The sequence below is a fragment of the Xenopus tropicalis genome, chromosome 4 (genome assembly GCF_000004195.4).
Source record: "Xenopus tropicalis strain Nigerian chromosome 4, UCB_Xtro_10.0, whole genome shotgun sequence".
Lineage (NCBI taxonomy): Eukaryota > Metazoa > Chordata > Amphibia > Anura > Pipidae > Xenopus > Xenopus tropicalis.
In genome coordinates, this window is record NC_030680.2 from 23558454 (window position 1) to 23578513 (window position 20060).

The following is a 20060-nucleotide window of genomic DNA, read 5'->3' on the forward strand; positions in this document are numbered from 1 at the left end:
AGGATCCTTCCCAGAGATGGAGTGCGGAAGAGCTACTGCAGCACCCATTCATTGCTGAACTGCCCCCTACAAAGACCATCAGGGCTGAAATTGAGGAGCACCTTCGGGCTGTGCAGAACCGGCCGGCCAAGAGAGGTGAGGGAATCCGTTATATGTATAAAAATGGGGTCTGTAGCTGTTCAGTTTTGATTTTTTTCCTTACTGTGATTTTATTTATCTATATAGGATTGAGAGTAGTTCGCTGGGCCAGGAAACAGCTACGGCAGGCCAGGGAACATCTAGGGCAAGCCAGGGAACATCTACTGCCTCGCTGGGCCATGGAATATCTAGGGCAAGCCAGGAAACATCTACGCGGGGCCATGGAACATCTACAGCGAGCCTGTGACTTCTGCGCAACTGAAACATCGCCAGAACAGCAGGTGGCTCAGCAAATGGCCCTGGAGGGTTTTGCCTGAGTGTCATCCTGTGGCCAATAACATCAAGTGCCCAGGATGAATCTCCTGAATAGCATCCAAGGAGAAAGGAACATCTGCAGAGAAAGGTACTCTTTGTCTTTTAAATAACCCTATTTTTCAACCCCCCAGGAAATGTAATCGCTATGTTTTATGCAGCACCTCCCTGCCATGTTACTTACCTTTCCCAGGGGTACCTGCAGGCTTACACTCACACAGGCACAATGGAATTGCCCTAGGGATGCCTGGGAAGGCAAATGAAGATGGTGGTAATGCGCCACTTTATGCCATGGCATTTTTTTATAACATGAGCACCAGTCTGGGGAAATAACTCCCTAAGATGTTGCCCCCCCCCCCAGTGAATAAGGCTTTGTCCTTAAATACCATGCTTTTGTATAAGAATTTATAATGATATATTAGTTACTGATTTTTATTCGTTTCCCAAACAGAACCAGTGGCAACTACAGCTCCACCAGAACCATCTCCTTTCAAGCTGCCGTGGATCAACCAATGGTGACTTCAAGATCCCAGCAACTCCACCAGTAGCGTCTTTGCCTCCCTCTAAAGCTCTGGGAATATTACATCCTTTTAAGACCACCACATCGCCACCAGTGGTGTCTTTCTTTGAGATTACACAGCTCCACAGCAGTCTCACTTTCCAGCAATTTCCACCAGTGGCACCTCACTTTCCAACTGTATAGTTTCCATCCTCTTCCTCAGACTACCACACCTCTAGCATCTGCAGCTCCATCAACACGATCCTTTGCAGCTAGAACAGGTCCAACAATAGTGTCTCCTTTTTAAATTACTGCAACTCCACCAGCAGTCCTTGCATTCAACATCTGTATTTTAATCTACCAACAGTGGTGCCCAACATCAGAGCACCTCACCTCAATCAGCGGCATTCAAACAATCATAGCTTCACCTTAGTTTCCAGTGGCCATAGCTTCACCCAAGGTCTCTTCATTCAACTTTAGCTTTCTCTTATCTTCAGATACTCCACCCCCAATATTTCCTCCTCTTCAAAACATCTTTTTATACTTAGCCCCTCATATTTCCTGCGGTGCCTCTTCTTCAAATCATCTTCAACAATATCTTTAAATTGACATTTTAGCTTCAAAACACCTTACAGCTCCCACCAAAACTGATGTCCCTTAAAATGGTTGTCTCTTCAACTCCCCACAACTTCCTCAGAGGCGCTTCCCTATTATAATTTATTTAACCCCACTGCTAACTTGCACCCACCGGTAACTCCTCCTTATTTTATCTTCTCATCTTCTAACCCCTCTATGCACTGGCTTTTCAAATCACCCCCATACACACACAGCACCACACACCTTCTGTGCTTCTCTTAGACACAAATTTCTTTACTTGAATCCTCATCTCTCATTTTAGACAGTTTCTTCTGTCTAAATCATCTTCTTTTCTTCAGTTCCAGACCACCACACATCAAACTTCCCATCAAACAGCCAATCACATCTTCTCTCTAATCCCCTCACATACACACTGACATAAACCCTTAGTACAAGTTGATCCAGGGACTTGTCCGATTGCCCTTTTGGGAGTCAGGAAGGAATTTTTTCCCCTCTGAGGCAAATTGGCTCTGGCTTCAGATGGTGGTTTTTCGCCTTCCTCTGGACCAACTAGCAAATAGGCATCTTTCTTTTAGACTTAAACTTAAAAACATGAGTCCTTTCCAACCTAAATTAACAGGAATTAATCCAAAATATATCAAAATAATATCTATTTTATAAATAAATATTTTAATACATATTCTATTGGTGTTCTTGCCTTTTTATTGTCCCATAGTATTGTCAGTGAGCATTAGAGACAATGGACACCTGTAGTGCAAGGGAAAAGGGTAAGTGAAAAGAGAAGGTAAAGTCAAGGGGCAGGGGTGGGAGAAATGGGTGAAAAATGATGCTAATAATAAAGAAATAAAAGCAGGGAATAAGTCATAAGTGATCCCAGTGCTACTGATCTTGATTGAGGCAGGGATTTTGTTCAATGTCCTTGTATAAAACATATCATTGGGGTTAGTAGATTGTGAGACTGGGCTTAGGAAGTACAGAATTATTAATATGTCACTGCCCTTAGTACGTTAGTGACAAATGAGCATCCTGAAAGCTGCGTAGGGGAAAGAAGATGCAGGCACTCCATCTCCTCCCCCACAATTCCCAAGTCTGCAGCTTACTGACTGCAGGGGGGCCCCACTAAGCAAGTAAGTGCAGCACTGCAGGGCCCCCCTTGAGCTGACAGACCCGGTGGGCCCCAGGCATCCCGGCCGGCACTGGATAGGCAAATACAGCATGCAAAGTGCAAAAAATAGCTAATTGCATGCATGCCGTGTTTGGCTTTGCAAATGAGGCCTAAGGTGTCCCTGAACACTGGTTTTTATTGGATATTTGGTCTGTTGTTGAAAAAGTTGGACTGAGCTATAGTTATAGGGTAATATTTTAGGCAATGTATTTCGTTAGCTTTAGAAAGATTTCCTAACAATTTCTGAACAATGTTAATACTTTGGGGTACAATTTGGGTATCAATGATTTACTATGCAGTGGTGGCAGGCATGTGTATGCGCAAGCTGGGACTTACCTATACTTTGCTCTTCTTTAGTTGGGGATTTCTGGCCTATGGCACTGGTTCCAGGGGATGATGGATGGAGAGTGTCAACTTGTATCTCATATCATTCATCAATAATTCCTGTACCATCTGCTCCAGATGCCCAATGCGCTGCCAGATAAACAAGCCCATTTAATAAGGGTACAGGCACAACCAAGGATAACCAAGGGTAGCTGGCTAAATCCCCAGGGGAGAGGGAACTTTTGCATCATCCCCACTGTATACTTTAACATTCTTCCAATATTAGCTGGACAATTTTAGAAGCATGCAGACACACAATCATTTTGGGGGACCCCCTTGCACCACCCCATCCTCCCCATAGTATTGCCACTGCTCTGTAGGCCTTCGGGGATTCAAAGGGCCAATGCAATGTGAATGGTTTACTTGTTCAGATTAAGTGAACCCTGTGCCTGTACCTATAACAGGGACATAACAGCAGGGTCTGATGGAAATACTGAGCTTACGTGTTGTCTCCACCAGCATTCAGCATGGCAAGTCCTACACCAACCTTGCGCTACACACACTCATGTCTTTGGCAGATTCCATTTGCCTTGGGGCTGCTTTCCATATCTGTGTTCCTAAAAAAAACGAAAATGAAATGGAAATGTACACAAGGTTATTTAGGCTTAATAGCAATTTGATACTGATAATTAACTGCACAGAAAAATCAATGTTTTATTGACCGTCAGTCACAGTCTCTTGATCTAAATATTTGTGGTTTTTATTTATGAATGCAAGTGTTGTGTAGGGAAATGTCCAAATGTCGCCTTTGGATCTCACATACATATCCCAGTGGGACCAGAGCAAAATGCCTATGCAGAGAATCCTGTTACCGGGCCCCGGAGCTGGGGGTTTGGTACAGCCCAGTATCTGGCAGAAGAAGCAATATTGACAGTGGCCAGGCATGTTTTCCAACACATTTGCCTGCAGCCCCTTTGAGGGAATCATTCATTTGGTATCTACACTGAACATATTTACTTACTGTATTACACTTGAGTACATTTACTTACATTTACAGCATAACAAACAGTAGCCTTCCTACTGTGCAGAGTCCTATGTGGAACCAGTCCTTGAAACCTGACCCAGACCCTGCAACTGCCTTATCCACGACCCACTGCGACTGCCATTAATTAGGAGGTGCTGTATGAAGCAGAAGTGACTTGAAGTGGGTGGGGGCAGAATGTTTTTTGTTGCATGATTATAGATTATATATATAATATAAAATAAGATATATAGATTAGACCCACAACACAACCCAACAACCCGTATCTATACCTTAGTGACCTGCACCCAACCTGTACCCGCTTACCCTAAGCCCGACTCACACCGCTTACCCACTTATCCCCATGCAAACTCCAACCTACTCCCACAGTAAGCGTCGCGCTGAACGGAAGTGACATCACATAAACCAGAAGTGCCGTCAAACGTCAGTCATCTTTACATCGTGACAAGTAGATTTTAATTTGTCATCCCCTAAATGGCCTCCCTGCTGCAGTGGGTCCGGTACCCGTGGGTTACCCGCATGGTGGGAACATCAAGTAGATTCCGGCCGCTTTGTGGCTATCCTGTGGGTACCTGACCTGATGCAGGACTCTACTATACCTGCACCAGAAATCCTACCCGCAAAGGTACCCGACTCCCTGCAGACTGTGGGGGTATTCATGTGATATTAAATAGATTCAAGGAAAAGGTCGGCCACAGTTTTATTAACTGATATTAAACTGATAAACGTCTTTGCCCCATTATAACCGAAATAGTATACGCCCATATGCCAGCCACGGGTGGGCATGTAAAGTACCATCTCTTACAACATACCCAAAAGGGCAAGGACTAAATTAAAAAAATACCTGCCCACAGCTGTGACAAAGTATCCAGAAACAAATAATATAAAAACAAGATGACTGTGCAAGAAACAAGTGCTGTTCTGAGAACTAATGCAATTTTATGATATTAGCACTGTTTATGCTGTTTATGCTGTTAGTATTATAGATGTGTAACTGGCGTAATCAGCAAAGGCTTCATTTACTGACACTTTGTTACGCCTGCCCTCACTGTGCTCTACAAAATGCGCTGACTTTTTTATGCAGATATACCTATGGGCAGATATACCCTTGGGCAGATATAACCTTGGGCAGATATATGGGCAGATATACCTATGGGCAGATATAACTTTGGGCAGATATATGGGCAGATATACCCTTGGGCAGATATAACTTTGGGCAGATATATGGGCAGATATACCCTTGGGCAGATATAACTTTGGGCAGATATAACTTTGGGCAGATATACCCTTGGGCAGATATATGGGCAGATATACATATGGGCAGATATAACTTTGGGCAGATATACCCTTGGGCAGATATATGGGCAGATATACATATGGGCAGATATAACTTTGGGCAGATATACCCTTGGGCAGATATAACTTTGGGCAGATATATGGGCAGATATACCCTTGGGCAGATATAACTTTGGGCAGACATATGGGCAGATATACCCTTGGCCCAAAACTTTATGTGACTGCAGGGGGCATTTATTAATGACCCCTTTGTTTTGTTCCCCTGGCTTCTCCTTGTTCTACTGGTCACCCATTAATCTAATAATGGACCTATTATTTCTTTAATCATCCCCTTAACCCAACGATTAACATGTTTTCCAGCCCACTGAGTAATTCTCCAAGCTTCCCTCCATCCTGAAAAAAATGAACCACTTGGCAGCTGAACCATTCATATTCACTCAGGCTAATTGTTTTCTACTTAACTGTTTGGCTTCCTTCCTGGCCGGCCATGACTCTCTCCCCGGAGCACATTAATGGCCCTTATTAGCGGATACACAGGGCCAGGGCCAGCGCTAGGTGTATAACCTGAAATACCCAGAGGCTGCAAAAAAGAGTGTGAGAATCAGGGGGGACCAGAAGACAGCTTGGTCAGGGTCATACTCCCACAATCCTTTGCATTATTTCTGCCAATGGTGTTATATTACTGCTCATGTGGCACCCAGTACTTCTCTATACACCCATTCCAGTATAGGAGAAGCTATATACAACACTTCTGAGAATTTTCTTTATAAGCATGCTATTAGGGGGGCATTTAGTAACTGCACCACAGTTGTACTTGGCCACAGTCAGTCGCACACAAAATTCCATTCAGTAAAGGGATATGTTATAGAATGGCCAATTCTAAGCAACTTTTCAATTGGTCTTCATTATTTATTTTTAAGTCTTTTTAATTATTTGCCTTCTTCTTCTGTGTTTTTCAAATAGGGGTCACTGACCCCAGCAGTCGTATCCTTTGTATAAGAGAGCAAAAATGAGGATTGAGTCTGGGTTGACAGGGCCCACCAGGTTTTTTCCTGGTGTCCCGCTGGCCCTGTCCAACCCATGTCTGGCAAAGGATTCTGGGATTGCCACAGGAGGTTTGAAAGGACACTATAATAGTAAGGGGGCCCAGTAAGTGTAGGGGCCCAAACCAGGGCAAATGCCCACCCCCCTGGTATATTCTATAGCTGGCACTCATCTGGATGGGGTAACTTTTATAGTTATCCAGCGGGTTTTCTTATCACAAAGGGATTTCTCTGAAGTCCCAGTGCAGTCGCTGGGTACCTAGAATTGTGCTTCCCATTCCATGGGATCAGTCAGAATGATGGATGGCTCTGGCACATTCAGTGGTGGGAACAAACCATTATTCAGCGTGCCCAGCTGCACTCCCCTGGAGCTCAGCATCTGCCAGGCGACTCCACAAGACACAAGAAGCCTCATTACCTTGGAAGGGATTCATGTGCCTCCCGCTATACGAGCTGCACAGCCTCAAAGCCAGAAATAAGAGATTTGCCTTTACTTCAGGAATCTTCTAGGTAGAGAAATGAAAATGATTTATTATATGCTGTACTCCTGTGGCCAACTGAGCACTAGGGACTGCTGGGTAAATGGCACAGATACCACTCGTACATTCAGAGCCTTCAGCTGGCTATTTACAGAGAGATCCTCTCATCTGAACATGGGCACCAAGTGTGCAGATATTTCACCAATTTGACAACCTTGATGCAAAATCAGACTGATCTGATGGGTTTGTCCCCCGGCCAACACAGATGCCAACCTGGATCCAAAGTAATCTGGGGCCATCTTGGCCACGCCTGGTGGTCGGAGGACTTTGGGTGACGATTATAGAATCGTTGCAATCGAGCGGGTACATTAGGTTTTGGGTGTAACAGCAGGAAAGGGACCCGTTATTGTGGGAGTCCAGGGGGAAGGGCTTAAATCAGGGAGACTTCCAACAAATGTGAGGGAACTAACATGTCTACTCTCATTCAACTCCCCCCCTGCACTCCCACCCCCCCCCCTTGCCCAGTCACCTGCTGTCAGCAATTTGCACCCAAGTCTTTATCTACCCCACCATTGAAATGTCACCCAAGCAGTCTGACCATGGGCTGGGGGTGGAGCGGGTGTGCCCAGATCTGAAGGGGCCTATGCAGACCCATTGACAGAGGGACCACAAAACCCTGCTGATGTGGCCCAAAGGGCTTTTCTAACCTGCCCTGAGTAATATCTGGCCAATCCCCACAAAGATTTCTATTGGGCTGCTGTCATTTAAAGCCCCACACAGGGACTGAGACCTATGAGAGTAGGCATGAAAAGTTTTATTAACCACTGATCACTCTCAGCATGCTTTAACGTGAATCATATCTTGTTTAAATACTGTGAGTTGAAGTACAGCAACATTTGTGTAAGCCAATGTGAGCAATCCATTTCTGAAATGCTTATATCTAGTTTATAAAGGATGTAATCTTTCCATATAACTCGCCTACAGTAGTTATCATGCTTTTATCTAACATAGGGCAATTCAATTTACACTGCACTCACATACACTGAGCTGTTTAGGCGCTTGGTGGTGGAAAAATGCATTTTTTGCATCACCTGTAGAATGAATTTGAAACTATGTCGCCACCTGCTGGACATTTCAGCCAACTGGCTACACTTGGGGGAAAATAAGTTTGTCTGTATCTCTTGCAAAGGAGTAAGGTGATTTAGTAATCATATTCCATATTTCCACAAGGTGGCGCTCTGTACTTGCTTATATAATCTGCTTAACTGACCTTAAATGCAGAGAGGACTAGCCTTCTACTGACACATTTAATGGATCTCATAATTCATTATAATGTGGGTCCTGTCAATATAACTGTGGCTTCAACTACTATATATGTAGGGAGGATAGTAGATTGGGATGAATTAAGTTAGGTACAGGACAGAATAGGCAATAACATCAGATAGTATGGCACTATGCCTGGGGCACCATATCATTCCACCCACAATTAACTGAAAGTTTCTCTGCATTAAAAATCAATTAACCATATTATATATGGGACAGCACAGCCAATACAATAACATGGACTAATCGACTTAGCAGTAATTCCATGTACATTAACTTGGCACATGAAAAAGTTCTACCTTATTTTATAAAAAACAATTCATTTCTAAATGTAGAAGCTACTATACTGGGTCCTGCAGCTCTCTAGGCCTCACTTTACATAGAGAATTCTACTTTACCTACAGCACTTTAGGGATTTTAGGGGTATGTTGAATTTATTTCTAGAATGAGCCAATGACAATGATCCTTTCTGTGAAGTAAAAATAAAGATATTTTGTGGTTTTTATGTTAACTTTTGGTCCTGGCGTTTAATCTGCTGCATGGTTGCTAGGCTCTCATTGGCCAGAGCAACATATGAGAAGAAAATCTAAATGGGAGAATGTCTTAATGGGAAAACTAACAGGGGCATGTAATAAAGGTTGCAAAGTTTGCCCAGGCCTAGTAACTCACTCAGATGCCAGTAAATGCAGCCTGCTTATTGGTTGCTAAGGGTTGCTAGACCAGCAGCAAAGTTTACACATTTTATTACCCCCCAAAACTCTATTCTGTACAGGCCCCTTTTATTTACCCTGTAAGCATTACCCTTAGCACTGCAGATGCAAGAGAGAAGCTGTTTATTGAGGTTAAATACACAGAAATGTATACACGAATTCCCATCAGTTCACACAACAACGGCTGATGCCATCACAGCTTCCCTTAATGTACACTGGGGAGTTCATTTAGAAGGAGCCTGTTACCTGGAGTACATGTAGCATACAAATCGGCTCTTGTGCATGCTTGGCTTGTTGCTTGTCTGTAGAGATTTCAGGTTGGTTTACAGCAATGCAGTAAAGGTAGAGCTAGGGGCTTCTAAGGTTTTTGCTGCTGTGGGTGCAGATTTACAGGAAAAAATAAAATCAATTGTTTGTGTTGTGATAATGCTCAGTACCCGCTGTATGTGCCGGGGATACAGGGATAATGCTCAGTACCCACTGTATGTGCCGAGGATACAGGGATAATGCTCAGTACCCGCTGTATGTGCTGGGAATACAGGGATAATGCTCAGTACCCGCTGTATGTGCCGGGGATAATGCTCAGTACCCGCTGTATGTGCCGGGGATACAGGGATAATGCTCAGTACCCGCTGTATGTGCCGGGGATAATGCTCAGTACCCGCTGTATGTGCTGGGAATACAGGGATAATGCTCAGTACCCGCTGTATGTGCCGGGGATGATGCTCAGTACCCGCTGTATGTGCCGGGGATACAGGGATAATGCTCAGTACCCGCTGTATGTGCCGGGGATATGGGGATAATGCTCAGTACCCGCTGTATGTGCAGGGGATATGGGGATGATGCTCAGTACCCGCTGTATGTGCCGGGGATACTGCTCAGTACCCGCTGTTTGTGCCGGGGATACAGGGATAATGCTCAGTACCCGCTGTATGTGCCGGGGATACAGGGATAATGCTCAGTACCCACTGTATGTGCCGAGGATACAGGGATAATGCTCAGTACCCGCTGTATGTGCCGGGAATACAGGGATAATGCTCAGTACCCGCTGTATGTGCCGGGGATAATGCTCAGTACCCGCTGTATGTGCCGGGGATGATGCTCAGTACCCGCTGTATGTGCCGGGGATACAGGGATAATGCTCAGTACCCGCTGTATGTGCCGGGGATCGGGGATACTGCTCAGTACCCGCTGTATGTGCCAGGGATACTGCTCAGTACCCGCTGTTTGTGCCGGGGATACGGGGATAATGCTCAGTACCCGCTGTATGTGCCGGGGTTAATCCTCAGTACCCGCTGTATGTGCCGGGGATACGGGGATAATGCTCAATATCTTTTGAATGCTCTGTACCCCAAGTATCCTCTTTTCATCTATACACGTGTCCCCCACTCCCCTAACTTCTACCCCTTCCCACTCGGCATATCTACTCATCCTTGAGTTCAATTATTTGCACGTTATTGGGTAGAAACTCAAAGTATCCAATCAGCATGCACCATTTACTGATCACCTTTTTAAAAACAAACATCCGATTGGTTGCTAGACCCGGGGCGTACGGTGCCACTTTTGTTATATCACTCCCTCTGACTTTCAGATTGCAGCTCTTGCTGTAATTCATTCTAATTGACATTTCTTAATTTTGAACAGGGGCCAAAGGCTGAAAAGCAGGAAGGAACGCTGCGCAAGTGTTAATATTTCCATGTACCGTTCTGCCATTTAGAACCGGAAACCGTAAAGCCTAATCACCCGGAATGTACATGCACTGTATGGCCTGAAGTCTCCCTCTAGCTAATGCTCACTGTAAGGAGTAATTGTTTAACCACAGCACCCAAATGGGCCAACCACCAGATTAATGGAGAACAGTGATGCCAGGAGCTTAATGATAATGCGGATAGCAGGGCTTTCAGCGTGGGATCAAGTGTAAAGGGAACGGATTCAGCTGCCCTGGTTTTATTATGAGAAAGTTGCTCATACGTGCAGCAAGGGCTGTAGAAAAGGGGCCCCTGGCAATGCAGGAAGCCCAGAGTGGGTGTTTGTGGGGCCCACAATACACAGAAGAGATGGGATTAGGGGGCGTCAAACTAAAGGGGGTGGACATGCTCTGTTTGGTCTTGGCTCCATTTTATTTGTAATGTTCAAGTCTGTTTTAAAGGAGGTACTCACCTTTTAAATGTAAACACTGGCATTCTGAGACAACTTGCAATTGTTTTTTATTTTGGAATTTCAACAGCCATCTGGTTGCTAGGGCCTTGTTTACCTTAGCAATCAGGCCCTGGTTAGAATGAGAGAGGAATAGGAGACTTAAAAGAAAGATAAGGAATAAAAAGTAACAATTGTAACCTCTATTTTAGCTCAATATCCGAGTAACATGGGTTACACTGTACTCTCTCACCCAGGGTAGGGATTATACGCTTTACAAAGGCAAGTTTTCCCATATATACTTTTATTTTTTTAGAAGTTTTTTCCATTGGTCATATTGGGCTACTTTCAAAGTGGCTTTTGGTTAGTTTTATGCTGGTTTAGAACTAACCTTGGCTAGTTTGGAAAAATAAATCTGGCAACCCTGACCTGTAAGGATTAAAAGCTCTACACAATAATAATAAAATTGTAGCCTCTGTTGACTGCTGTGGCCCCCCCTTGGGTAAGTGCTCTCTAAGCTTCCATTCTTTCCAATGATTTGAAGTTTTGGGGGGTTGAGGTTGAGAGCCGTGTGTTCATAGTTCTAGCTGGAGTCTCTGGTTGATCTATTCATTTCTGTGGGGGGATCTTGGTTCATTCCAGTTCTTAGCTAGAAGAAGTCTGGCTAAAGTTATTACATGGAAGACATGTTTTCTCTGATACCCTGGAAACTCCTCCAGTCCATGGGAATAATGCTCGGCCTGGTGTTGCCGCCATTTTGAGTTAATGAATTCCTGTATCTTGTAGATCTGGGTCCAGCTTGGTTGGGCTTTTTGGGCAACTCCACCAGTAAGGCTCCCACTGCTCTACTGTTTCCCCAGCAGATATGGGATTGTTGGGTTTATTTTATTGTGAGAGTCTCGAGTCTGTCCTTGCAGTCTTCTCCTAAAGGAAAAGAAACATTTAAAATAAATAAATGACAAACTGATGAGAGTCTATTCCAGGCACTTTTGCAATTTACATTCATTATTTATTTTATTAAGATTCCAAGTGTTATTACGAATGAAATTTGTTACAACCGCACCACCCGCTGGTCAGTTTCCAACCATGATATTGTCAAGGAAGAAAGATCTGATCTACTACTATTCAGAATGTTTGGGGCCTGGGGATTTCTGGATAAGGGATCTTTCTATAATATGGCAAAAAATCTGTGCCATGCTAGTAAGCCCTTAGCCTTTACACCTTGTATGAACAAGCTATAGTGGCCAGGGGCGGGTTAATCACTAGGCCCCCTAAGCTATAGCCGAGGGGCCCAGTGCGATCAGGGGCCTATTCTGCTTGTTAAAATGTTTTTTTTTTTAATTTGTGCAGCTGCTGCCCCCTGACAAGTGGCACGTATAAAAAGAAATGCAGAAGGTGGCGTCAAGCTATTGTCATAAATACGCAGCTGGGGACTTAAGGGATCTATTATGTCATAAATAGTTACATTTATAAATTGGGGTGGGTCTACACCTACCCCAATAATCAGAATCACACACCAATCAACAAATTACCCTAAACATTGAAGAGTTTACACTTTTCACACCCGGAGCCCCTCCCATTCCAACCAGGATTTTGTCAAGTGAAGAATTGTCAGGACATTTATAAATATCCTCATATATTTACATTTCTATTAGTAAGAGGGTTTCTACCCGCTTGCTCCTCAGACATAAATCAAGTAGTGAACTGAAACACACAGGTGATTTCTTGTTGTCGGACAGAAGATAACGTTTGTACATATTTTGTCCCGCTGGCAAACAAACACCTGACTTGGTGCTCCCTATTAAAAGTAGCTTCCAGCCAATCCGTACAACAGGCAAAGTGGAGCTTGGTATCAAGTGATGGAGGCAGGTTTGATATCCAGCAGTGCTGCAGGGCTTGTCTACTAACCGCAGAAACAATATTTGATCATTTCTTTTGGAATTGCTGCTGTATCACCAAGATTTGCCCATAGAGGAGTAAGATGCCTCTGGTAGGGAATAACTGCATGCCAACATTGGTTACTCAAAGGACAAGACCACAGACATTGGTAATTATCTGCTTTTGGAGCCTGGCATTTTGGACCGGCGTCAGAATCAGGCCAACCAACTTTTTTCCATAACTCAGGAGAAAAATAGCCCTAGATAATATATTCTACCCTGCACAGTGTTTCTTTTTTCAAGTGCTTTATGTAAAATTACCATTAAAAAGTTTTCTTCCAGTTCTCATATAAAAAGGCGAATCTTAGATTTATGGCTGACCTGGGTGCTGCTTTATATACAGTACAGCAATCAATTGCACTGAATAAAAACTCAAGGGGGTGAAAAATCCTCCATAAAGCTGCAGCAACTGGCTTCTGGTTTGAGGAGGTGATGTCGGGAGGGAAGCGGAGCAGCCACACGTGGGCTCTGGCACAGTTTAAGTCGCCCTATCGCCTGTTTTTGAGAACAGGAAGAGAATTTATAAAGGTCATTTTATGTAAAGCACCTGAAATAAGTAACAATGTACAGGGTATTGTTAGAAGGGTATGGAATGGATTTAGAACTTGATCAGTTTTAGTGTTACTATTCCTTTATGATCTTAAATTGGATAAAGATATGTACTAGTGCATAATAGATGTCTCACCTGTGTAACCCCCTGTTGTGCCCAAACAAGAAATGGGTTTCCAATATAGTTATTCAAAAATTGTGGATTAGCTACAAAGGGTAGGAAGGGTGATAATGAAGGCGAGAGAGAGACTGTGGCGTGCTGTGTGCCAGGCTCTAATTGTAGGGTATAATAAGGGGGTGTCTATTACCGAGAGTAAAAATTGTCTCTCCTGAAGGTACAAAAGAAAAGCCAAAGAAATATTTGGTACAAGAGCCTGGTATAATAAAGGCAGAGCATGAAGTTCCCTATTATTAACCCAGTCTGCACATAATGGAGATTCCAGGCCAGATTGTATGTCTGTATATCTGGGAAATTGATCCCTCCTTGAGCCCTTAGTTGTTGGAATTTATTCCTACTAATCCCAGAATGCTTATCTCCCCTAATAACTGGCTAGAACTCCATGAAATGCAGCCTTTGCTAAGGCCGCCTCCCAGAAGTCCCTAATATAGAGGAAATTAAGTGCAATAGTCAAAGTACATGCTAACAGGGCTGGGGCTAGGGGTAGGCAGTAGAGGCACATGCCTAGGGTGCAAATGTAATGTTTCTGCAGTGTCCTATTAACCCTGGAAAGCCCACAGCCCAGGGCAGATTTAGTAGTAGGGGCAGCTGTAACATTTTTAAGGGCGCTAAGGGAGGGTGCAAGCAGTTTCCTTCTGGCGCCATTTCCTACCTAGCGGGAGGCAGGACGCTCGTTATCGTTCCTCTACAGATGATTACGATGATGATGATGTTTCCAAAGGGACATCGGCGAGCATTTTGCCACTCGTCCGCCGAGCTGGAAATCATTGTGAAGCAAAAGACGTGCAGTCTCCTAGAGTGCCATTACCCTTCAAGCTCCATTTAGGGGGACTCTGTTTGGCCTTAGCTCAGATTTAACTCTGTTAAAGGAAAACATTGGAATATTAGTCATTCAGGCATAGATCCAAGATCATCTAGGGCAGCAAATTGTCTCCCCAAAACTCACCCTTGGGACAGGAGCACACTGAGCAGATCATCTGTAGATCTACTGTCATCTGCTTTTTTGTTTAGCCCCATTGACAGGCATGGCATGCACCTATGGGCACAGCATCTTTACATCCAGCCCTGGGAATGGCTCCCCTAATCCCCCCTACTGTTTGCACCCCCCCGTGCCCTTCCCCACCCCCTCGTCTTGCAATCCTCTCACCAACCTGCCGCTTCTTTGTGTCCAGCGCAATGGGGACAGGGTGGGAGATTCAAATGGCTGTTAAACTCTCCCATCTAGCCCCCTTTGGAAATATCAGCCACATGCTGCCCCCCGATGCTGCCTTAGGCCCAGGCCTTTGTGGCCTGCCCACAAATCCGGGCCTGACAGTGCCTGATTATAGAGCTATACAAAACAGCAGAAGACAGTGGATCCACTTTCCTTTGCCTGTGTACAAAATGCATCTGGAGAAAATCTGATGATCTGCTCAGTGTGCCCCTGCCCTAACATTTGGGGCAAGTCAGTTGGGGCTATTGAAACAGCCTGCTAAGTAGACCATGGAATTGTATCAAATTATCGGTTACCTTCTGGGTAGCCTGGCAAGGCATGGGTTCATTTAACAGCCTGGTACAAAGTAAAGATACACATTTGCTGTGTTTATAATGTGAGTGAATGCAGAACTCTCTATTCTACCAGTGATGTTTGTCTCCAGTGTTAATAAAAACACCGCTAAAATGTCAGTGCGTACTTATCTGTAATCCGTGGAGTAACATCCATGAGATCCAATACATTAAATTTGCAGGGGTCCCCAACCTTTCTTACTTGTGAGCCACAGTCAAATGAAAAAAGACTTGGAGAGCAACACAAGCACCATAAACGTCCATGGAGGAGCCAACTAAGGGCTGTGATTAGCTATTAGGTAGCCCCTATGTGGAGTGGCAGCCTACAGAAGGATCTGTTTGGTGTTACACTGGGTTTTTATGCGACAAAAACTTGCCTCAAGCCAAAAATTCAAAAATAAGCAGCTGCTTTGAGGCCACTGAGAGCAACATCCAAGGGGTTGGAGAGCAACATGTTACTGTGAGCCACTGGTTGGGGATCCCTGCTCTACATTATACTTGAAGTTAATTTAAACGTGAACTACCCCCTGAATAAGTAGAAATGTTCTGTTACAGATTGGATAGATGGACTTTGCACTCACTATAATGAACCAGCACACCTTCTGTATGATAAGTTTAATATGGCAGTATGGCACTAACCTGAACAATCTCAAGGAGATGGCACCACAAAGGGTATATGAAGCTGGCCATACACGGGCCACTATAAGCTGCAAACTCAGCCCCTTCTGACTGAATATGTAGCTCAGCTTGCCCAGCCAGTAAGCAGCCAGGCATGTCTATAAAACTGCAAAATCCCATCGGACAGGAACCAATGAAACAGGCCATGCTATTCAGCCCCAGTGGCACTGGTATCACTATACAGGAAACGTCAGTGGTGGGACGAGGGATTCCCACAGAGCCCAAACAATGCTGAGCTAATTATGCACTGCTTGCTCATACAGGGGAGGCTAAAGGCTATCAGATGGAGAGAATGCCATGTCCCTTACCCAGTGTGACATTTTTGGCAGTGACATCATTGCACGACGTGTAATACTGAGCCAGCCAGACAATGCCCACGATTGCGTATATGAACTCAATCACCAGGATCGCTGAAATACAAAAAGGGGGTTTTAAAAACAGGAATAAATCATGTTATTCTCTATATCACTATGACTCCAGTGCTACCGATCGCAGAATCTATACGGCATGCTATACTTCCCTGCCCCACTGCTGACACTCACCCAGGCGCACGTAGAGCACATACTGCATGGAGTCCCGAGGCTCGGTGTATAGGATGCCCCCTCTCATGCTCAGCCAGATAATGGCCATTTCTGCAATCATGCAGCTGAGCAGGATGCCCAGGTACCCCCGACCATGATCTACCAAGTTGAGGGAGCATGTCTCGTGTGGGTTATAAGTCAGTCCAAAGAGAACCAAAGACAGGATAACAAACCTGCAAAGAGACATTACCGTTATTCTGGTTTTAGATAGGCCCGGATTAAACTTTGCTCCTATACGGAGCAATGGGGACCTCTCCCCACTGCTCCGCATGGGAGATGAAATGTATGCGCATTTGCGCTCACTGCCGCGTGAGGGGGGGGGGGGGGGCGGTCGCGCATGTGCTTGCTGTGGGGGGGGGGTTGGCGGAAAACCACAATTCCTGGCATGACGAGCAGCGAGCACTGCGCCACTGCGGCCTGCCATTACTGAGATCCATTAATATAAGTAGTCAGAAGACAGCAACATTCATTACCATCTGCAAACAGTTATCCAATAGTAATCCAGTCATATAAAATATGGGTTTATTAACAGCTGTGACCCTCCCAAAGGGAACCAAGCCGCCTCCTTTTTAGTGGAAAATGACACAAAGTGATTATGGCCCATGGGCACAGACTCACACCTCCCACAGTGACACAAGCCTGCTTTTCAAGAATGCCATTAAATGCCACTGCCACTTCCTACAGTTGTTCAAATAAATATACCATTCAGCTCTTTCTAAGTGTGGACACAACAAAAAAATCACATATAATTGAGCAACAATGTAATTCATCATAGATTGGAAGCTGGACGGGACAGTACCATGTCCTGCACTGGTTCTACCAGTCTTTGCAAACCAAACATTCAATCTATAAGCACCTTAATATAATACACACCTGCACAGTCTCACAAGGCAAGTGGTTTATGTGTAATCACTCACACTGTGTATTTCTTGCTGTAAAACAAAGCACAAAAGTGCCTAGAAAACCCATGTACAATTGGGAACAAGGGTCTTTGTTGTAAGCTATGCAGTCAGCAAAACTGTACTCCAATTTTATATGCAAGTGGCACAAACCAAAAACGTTTGGCAGGGAACACTCGTCCATCAAATCACATGCCTCCAGATCCCATTACTATATATATATCAATATATATATTTATTTACGTGCCAGTGATTTAAAAAATTAGTGAACCACATGTGACTTTGTGGCTGTAATGCAAAGGTTCCTTAGGGGGCCCGGGGAAGGGCCAGGTAGGGAGCAATTTGGCAAGTCATATTTTCTGTTCTTGATTCTCCTTCCTAATGGCTATAAAAGGTGAGATTTAGAATGAACACACATTTGATGCCCCAGATAGGTTTGGAACGGTTCCGAAATGGATGAAACAACGTTTTCATACATCTGTCATCTAATTTTGTGCTACATCCCTGACAAATCCATGCACCCTTTACATAGGCAAAAAATAATGACTATTTGGGAGGCTACAGAGACAATCTTTTACATGTTCCTTCTATTCGTAGCCTTCCCAAAGACTTTACCCTCCTCCCTGAGGACTGATTCAAAAAAACCCCATTGCCCTAATGTGCCAACAGTGCATATAGTAGTGATGTGTGGGCTTAGTGGGACCAGTGGGACCCATGGGGCAGGTGGGCTAAAGGAAAAACACTACATGGAACGAACTGTGCCCAAGGCTGTCACTGTGCTGCTATCCCTCCCTCCGTCCCCTGCCAAATGCTTATTTATATGCTCGCACTGTCCCCTTCCCTTCCCTTACCTGATTGGGCTGGGTCTGAGTTGGAACAGTTTGGGCTGCAGGTTGACTTTTTGCCCCTATAGGCAACATTATATTCGTATGTAACTACACCTATCCGTTACTGTATGGTATAGGGGCAGATACACCTATCCGTTACTGTATGGTATAGGGGAAGATACACCTATCAGTTACTGTATGGTATAGGGGAAGATACACCTATCCGTTACTGTATGGTATAGGGGCAGATACACCTATCCGTTACTGTATGGTATAGGGGCAGATACACCTATCCGTTACTGTATGGTATAGGGGCAGATACACCTATCCGTTACTGTATGGTATAGGGGCAGATACACCTATCCGTTACTGTATGGTATAGGGGCAGATACACCTATCCGTTACTGTATGGTATAGGGGCAGATACACCTATCCGTTACAGTATGGTATAGGGGCAGATACACCTATCCGTTACTGTATGGTATAGGGGCAGATACACCTATAACTAACTAAATTCCATGAACTACTGGTTATCTCATGAAACAATGCAGTAGAAGCTGTTTGACTAGGAAGAGAACTAAATTCTGCTACTGTTTCAGGAGTCAGGACAATTGATCAAAAAGGGATAACTGAATGCAGCATTTAAGGCTAAATGTAAGCTGTGTCTGCACCTGTATATACATCCGTGTAAGGATCTGTAGTACATAGCCATCACTATACAATATAAGGAGCAGTAGTACATAGCCATCACTATACAATATAAGGAGCAGTAGTGCATAGCCATCACTATACAATATAAGGAGCAGTAGTGCATAGCCATCACTATACAATATAAGGAGCAGTAGTGCATAGCCATCACTATACAATATAAGGAGCAGTAGTGCATAGCCATCACTATACAGTATAAGGAGCAGTAGTACATAGCCATCACTATACAGTAGTACATAGCCATCACTATACAATATAAGGAGCAGTAGCGCATAGCCACCACTATACAGTAGTACATAGCCATCACTATACAGTAGTACATAGCCATCACTATACAGTAGTACATAGCCATCACTATACAGTAGTACATAGCCATCACTATACAGTAGTACATAGCCATCACTATACAATATAAGGAGCAGTAGTACATAGCCATCACTATACAATATAAGGAGCAGTAGTAATAGCCATCACTATACAGTAGTACATCACTATACAGTAGTACATCACTATACAGCAGTACATCACTATACAGCAGCACATCACTATACAGCAGCACATCACTATACAGCAGCACATCACTATACAGCAGCACATCACTATACAGCAGCACATCACTATACAGCAGCATATACAGCAGCACATCACTATACAGCAGCCAATCCCTATACAGCAGTCACTCCTATACAGCAGCTAACATCCCTATACAGCAGCACATCACTATACAGCAGTACATCACTATACAGTAGCACATCCTATACAGCAGCACATCACTATACAGCAGCACATCCCTATACAGCAGCACATCACTATACAAGCACACCTATACGCAGCATCCCTATATACATGCAGCACATCCTATACAGCAGCACATTCCCTATAATCAGTAGTACATCACTATACGAGCACTACATACCCTATACGCAGCATCATCAGTCCAGCAATACTACAGCAGCACATCCATACAGTAGTACATCCCTATACCAGAAGTAATCCTAACATGTCACAGCATCAAGCTTACAGCACAAAGTACTACCCATATAAAGCTTAAACTATCACAGCCTCCTATACAGCAGCACATCACTATTACACAC

At 44.3% G+C, this 20060-nt stretch overlaps 1 protein-coding gene and 1 long non-coding RNA gene across 4 annotated transcripts in view; both read right to left on the reverse strand.

Annotated features, from left to right (window-relative positions):
• Positions 1 to 2027: 2027 nt before the first annotated feature.
• Positions 2028 to 6114, reverse strand: LOC108647378. 2 transcript variants are annotated; one of them, XR_004222279.1, is made up of 3 exons: positions 5836 to 6114; positions 3539 to 3652; positions 2028 to 3185 (listed from the first exon to the last, which is right to left on the reverse strand). It is a non-coding gene; the product is annotated as an uncharacterized LOC108647378 (long non-coding RNA). The 2 variants fall into 2 exon arrangements; XR_001924388.2 differs by lacking the exon at positions 5836 to 6114 and adding an exon at positions 4085 to 4912.
• Positions 6115 to 10405: 4291 nt separating this feature from the next.
• Positions 10406 to 20060, reverse strand: part of LOC116410313 (sn1-specific diacylglycerol lipase alpha-like) — a 23943-nt gene continuing 14288 nt past the window's right edge. Inside the window, exons 2-5 of one of the 2 annotated variants that reach the window (XR_004222278.1) lie at positions 16494 to 16705; positions 16260 to 16361; positions 14381 to 14588; positions 10406 to 11988 (exon numbers count right to left, since the gene is read on the reverse strand). Coding sequence is in view for 1 of the 2 variants with exons in the window: in XM_031900552.1 (XP_031756412.1) it covers positions 11945 to 11988; positions 16260 to 16361; positions 16494 to 16593 (246 nt within the window). In the remaining variant the exon portion in view is untranslated. The remainder of the gene's footprint in view (positions 11989 to 14380; positions 14589 to 16259; positions 16362 to 16493; positions 16706 to 20060) is intronic. The other variant, XM_031900552.1, reaches the window with a different exon arrangement.